At 35.7% G+C, this 6000-nt stretch overlaps 1 protein-coding gene across 1 annotated transcript in view; it reads right to left on the minus strand.

The window, feature by feature from the left end:
- Positions 1-4534, minus strand: part of FBXO36 (F-box protein 36) — a gene marked incomplete at its 5' end in the record, with an annotated part of 16160 nt that extends 11626 nt beyond the window's left edge. The window contains 2 exon segments of the mRNA XM_084529258.1: positions 3167-3249; positions 4507-4534. Of these exon segments, the coding sequence (XP_084385384.1) occupies positions 3167-3249; positions 4507-4534 (111 nt within the window).
- Between the last annotated feature and the right edge of the window lie 1466 nt (positions 4535-6000).

Below are 6000 nucleotides of genomic sequence, written 5' to 3' on the forward strand. Positions count from 1 at the left end.
CGGCATGTAGAAAAGGAAAATTAAAAGCAAGTGTTGGTTTAACTATCAATAAGCCACAGATGACTACTCACATTTACTGACCAAAGAATGCAGAGTTAAACTTTTCACTATAAATCTTAGACATAACAGTGGTCTATATCTAACATGAGATTTAACTTCAGAGCTCTCCACTATTTCAGTGTCAATATATAGAAATATTTTGAAAATAATTAAATATTTGTAACTCCCAATAAGTTGAATTCACTTTCATTATTAAACTTCCAAGTTAAAGCTCAGATTCCAGACTAGTCTGCCAAGGCAGGCCCACACAAATCACTTCTCTATTTTTCAAGTCTTGCTTCTATCCTGTTGATATCTCATATACAGTAACAGCCTAACATGTACTTTTGAGTATCAAATATAACCAGTTTTAACTCATCATTTTGATGTTTCTTGTGGATAGTGTATCATTATAGTGGTGAATTAGAATTACTAAATCATCTTTCAGATAGTAACGACACAAAATAGCTTCAATTAACTCCCAGACTTATCAATGATATTCTGTAAAAATAACTCTTATTATGGGAATAGGAGAACAAACATCCTGCTCGGTTGCATAAGGTCATCCTATTTTACAATGACATGCACAACCTTTATTCTTTTACAATGAAACAGTTGCCTCTGAAGGAGAAAAATACATTTATCCAATCTGCATTTAAAATTTAGTATGCAAACATTTTAAAATAGCTAACATTTTTATAACATACACATACAGTATAGACTACAACTTTGCTAAAATAATGTCACAAGATACTAGCAGTAATATGAGACTTCAATGCAAACAGGGATTATGAACTGCTTGTCATTGCTTCAATGATGATCCTAGTACCTGGGAAGGCTTCAGAACTAGTACTTTTGTAGCCCTCCACAGGGATAACGACAGCAAACTACTGTACTGTACTTCCAAAAGCTCTTTTTATCTCTAGCTGTGTAGGAAGAATCAGCACGTGAGGCTACTTCCACGCTTATTTGTGGAAAACAGTAGGTGAGAACAAGGTCAGAACAAAACTGATACACAAATGGAGAAATAAAAGGCATCTTTCCTCACGTTCCTCAGCTTGCATACCCTTCAAAATGGTATGCAAGAAATAGGGAAGGATCATTGCTAAAGGAGAAAAGAAAACCATTTAACATGCTTTTTCTTCATCTTTTCTTTGTATTGTTGGAAGTGCCATTTATTTAAAAACAAGAAAAACAGAACTACCACCAAAACAGACAACCACCATTACAAACAAGCAAGCAAACTAAAAATCTAAGACCCCTTCCTGGAACAGAAATAGCAAGTGTAACTAAAAAAGAAAATAGTGCCTCTACCCCTAAACCACCTGCCAAAAATTATTAATGATGATGATACTTTTCAACTTCTGAACTTTAACACCTACTGACATTCTTGATTCATTTTCTGTATAACCTTATAGATTTAGCTATGCACTACGTGAGAAGTCTAATTCATTAAAGAAATCATGTTGCACAACAGATTACAATTTGTTATGATTTATTATAAAATACATTAATACTTTTCAGTCTAGGATGTATAGTGCAATAAAATTAAGTATACATAGCTAACAGATGCTTGCCTAAATTCTGCACTGGTGTTAACAAGACAAACTTTTCTAGGTAGTATATATATATTTTATTATTTTGTATGAGTATTTATACATAATATAGGTTTATATATATATAAGTGTACAATAAAGTATTTCATTCAAACAGAGAGAGAGAATAAAACATTAAATGAGATTTTAACTTCATACAATCCAGCCATGAAATGGAACACTAAGTCAATACCTTTATAAATTAAATATGTCATATTTTTAAAGCAATTCCAGTAGATGTTCTAACATGTTTACAAAACTTTATCGTACAATACTAAATTGAAAAGCATTTTAATACTGAAATATGCCAACACTTCAAAATTATAAAAATAAGTAGCTCAGTAATCTCTGATCTTTGTCACTGCTGTACTGAGGTGCACAGTGCTACACAACTATCTGTCAGAATAGGAACACCAGGCCAACACACAGAGGAAGAGAAAAGGCAAAATATTTAAGTAGTTACATAAACACCATGATGCATTTCTAGGCATTTTTTGATTCACAATAGATCAAGCCGTCAAAACCAGTATTCTATTAAAAAACTTCCTTATGTACACAGGACATAACTATAGTTACCTTGTTAATTTGCTGGCACATAGTTAATTCAAAGATAATATTGCATAATTTTGTAATGCTCATCAATTTTGCATAGATTAAAAAGAGGAAGGAATGGAAGGTATTACTAGTGCATCCTGGTTACCATGGACACATTTCATTCTTGATGTTATTTGGAGGCTCAAGTGTTAAAGCAACTGAATACCACATTGCTAACTCTGCTGACATTTCTTCATGAAAGAGATAAGAAGAAACAATGAGCAGAACCAAAACCAAAGAACAGCAGCATCCAACCGAGGCTTTGGGTAAAAAGTCTGAGCATTTTTTTTTAACTAATTAAAATATTTAAGTGATAAATTTACAACAAATTATTATGGAAATATCTATTGTCATAATTAATTTGGATAGTAGATTATTAGACGCATAGTGCTATTTACATTGTATGAAGAAAATATTTGTAGTTTGTCATATGGTAAGCCATCTTTTCAGGCCATTTTTCAGCCATCTTTTTCTTTTAAGGACTCAAACCTTCCCTTAATTTAATCTATATCTGAAGTTATAGAAATACAGACTCATATGATACAATGAGAAAGCTCAATGAGAAAGCTCAATGAGAAAGCTCTGGGTGATGCTGAAGAAAGCCAGTTGGTGTGAAATATGAAGTCCTGTTATAAAGGCACACAAATGGCGAACTCCCGCTCCCCCCCCCCCCCCAAACATTTTTAGGATTTCAGAGTTCTTCAGACTCAGCTTTCTCCTTTGATTAACAAAACCAATAACTCAAAATTTCATTTCTCAGATTACAGGTTATATAGAGATTAATTATCCCCATTGTTCTCTTAAATTGTTCCAATTAAAAAAATTAAAATATTCATTGGAGTAGGAAGATGATTCCAGAAGCTAGGAAATAGTGCTTGGTGAGACTTAAAAGATCTAGATTCAATTATTTTCCTGTCCCAGATGAATGGCCTAAATACCCAAACTTTCATTTTAGTCATGTATTTGTCACTGCAATCCATCCAAATTCTTATTTCCCCATGCAGTGAGGGAGCCACGGGTCCTAAAAAAAAAAAAAACACAAAAAACAAAAACCATTTGCATTCTCAGTTAGTGACTTCTCTCTATATCTTAGAAATTCACAGCTAAACCAACATGACAGTATTCCTAGATCTTTTGCTAGAGTAAATACAAAGAGAGTCTGAACTGAAGTAAGTTTTTGAGATAAAAAGATCACTGAATAGCTAAGTTTGGATGGACTTCTGGAGATAATTAGCTCACCCCACTCTACTAAAATCTAGCTTACTCAGCAGTGCCCAGCTGGGTTTTGAACATCTCCAAAGGATGGACAGTTCAGATCTTCAATTCAATTCAAAACAGGGCAACCTCTTCCACTATCTGACTATACCCACAGTAATAAATTGAAACACAAGAAATTTCACTGAAAGATAAGAAAGAACTTTATTCCCATTGCGTCTTGTCCTGTCACTGGAAACCAGTGAGAAGAGTGATGTTCTGTCTTCTTTCTTCCCTCCCATCAGCTGCCTGTACACAGTGCTCAGGCCCCTCCGAGCCTTGTCTTCTATGTGCTAAAGAACTCCTACTGGCTCAGCCTCCGTATGACAGATACTTCGATCTCTTAATCATCTTAGTAGCACTCCAGAATGTCCATGTCTGTCCTGTACCACGAAGCTCTGAACTGGGTATGCTGCTCCAGAAGTGGTCTCCCCAGTGCTGAGTAGAGGGCAAGGACCACCTCCCTCGACCTACAGGGAATGCTCTTCCTAATGCAGCCCTCTGTGCTGCAAAGTTACACTGCTGCCTTGTGGTCATCATTACCCTAAGGACCTTTTCTGCAGGGCTGCTCTTCAGCCAGGCAATCACCAGCCTCACTGAGGTGTGTGGTTATGCTTCTCTCTCCCGTTGTTGAATTTCAGCAGATCCTCATCAGCCCATGAAACCAGTATGTCAAGGTCCTTCCAAATGGTGTGGCACACCATTTGTGGTGTGGATCCACCTGGCACATCAGCCACTCCTCCTGCTTTCTATCTTCCACAAACTTGCTCAAGGTGCACTGTCTGATTATCCAGGTCATTAATGAAGAGTAAGCTAGATTGGCCCCAGTCAGTTTTGCCCTCTAGCTACACTACTACTGAATGGTCAAAAGCTTTCCACTATTCCAAGTGATTAACTTTATCTTTGTGTGCCTCAGCAAGTGTTTGAGGCCCCTTTTGGTCTCTATAGTAAATGAAAGATGTTCTGAATGTCGGCCTTGCTGTATGGAGCTTTTTGGCAACTGTGATCACCTGAGGACACTTACCTGAAAATCCAAATTTTTGCCTGACCATGCTTCTGTAATATGTAGAGATAAGGTAAATGTTCAGCTGGCTATTTCACTCCCTTGTAAATATAAGAATATGAAGGTAAAGCAAAAATTACTGTTTGCACTAAACTATTAGCTACACAGCACACAATTCACCAGTACTATTCTGAAAGTGACTAATGCTCACATCTGATTACATCATTTGTTCATTCACCAACGAAAATTGTAATGATAGAAGACTACTTAACACGCCGTCACTCTAGATCTCCGTCTCCTTAGTTATTCTGATGTTACAGAGTTTAAAAACTGGAATTATGTTTTAATGAACATACTGGTGAATCTTGTAAGAGGCTGACAGAAAAAAAAAGAGACCTGTAAGAGGAAAATATTAAGAAGACTTTCTCAATTTAGTGATATTTAACTCTACTTTTCCCAATGGATATCACTGTGAAAACAGTTGTAACTGATGGGGACTAAATATACTAAGTTAAACAACCTCAGCAGCAAGACCAGCCTCCCTCATAACTACACTACTTTAATAGAAAAACTTAGCACGTTCACTAATTAAAGTAAGTCTCCAACTGTGCTAGGCTGGTGAGCAAGCAAGCTTTTATTGCTGCTATAGTCACTTTGTAAAAATTTTTACTTTCTGACTGGTTACTCAAGGACAATGTCCCCACTTGTCTTCTGACTAATTAAGCAGTGTAAGTATTGCTACTTGTATGTATTTATGCCTTCTGCCATTTATAACAGGTTTCTATTAAAAATGTCAGTACTCTAGTTACAGACAGTAATCAATAAACAGAAGTGCGCATAAATATGGATTTTAGTATTTGCATAAGAAAAGTAGTTCTTGTAAGCTAGCAACAATTTAAAGATAAGACTGGTTGATGCAGATTAAACGACCACCTTTAACCATTATTTCTTCTTAATATATTTGAATTCACATGTAATGAAACTCCTCCATTTATTGAAATACATTGAATAAATTCAAGTGAAAACCAGAACATTGACATAACATATATAAATAAGAACAAAAAGTGATCTACATCTGCATGCAACAGTGCAAGCATTCAGCAAACTGGAATTAAACCAAATACATGCACAGATGCCATTCCGCATTTCATGCATGCATAGTATGAAATCAAATAGGTATGAGTTGACACCTGTTACATATAGGAAATTGGATGCTTTTGATGTTCTGGCAAATTATTACCCATTTTGCAAATTTAAAGTAGGGTTTATAACACCAGTGCTCCATTTGACAATTGCTACAAAAGTCTCTTTGCATTTGCTATAGTCCAGGAAGTTATACAGATTACTGTTTTGTTGCCTACACTGATAGGATCACAGCGTACAGGATAGTAGTTTCCTTCTCACGCCCACTCAGTAGCAACAAAAACCACCCCAAAATCAAGTCTCTCTGGCACTTATCAGATATAGTATAGTTTTCCAGTTTTCTATCACATGTCCTGTTCATCTATACCAAAG

The sequence above is a fragment of the Aythya ferina genome, assembly GCF_964211825.1.
Source record: "Aythya ferina genome assembly, chromosome: 9".
Lineage (NCBI taxonomy): Eukaryota > Metazoa > Chordata > Aves > Anseriformes > Anatidae > Aythya > Aythya ferina.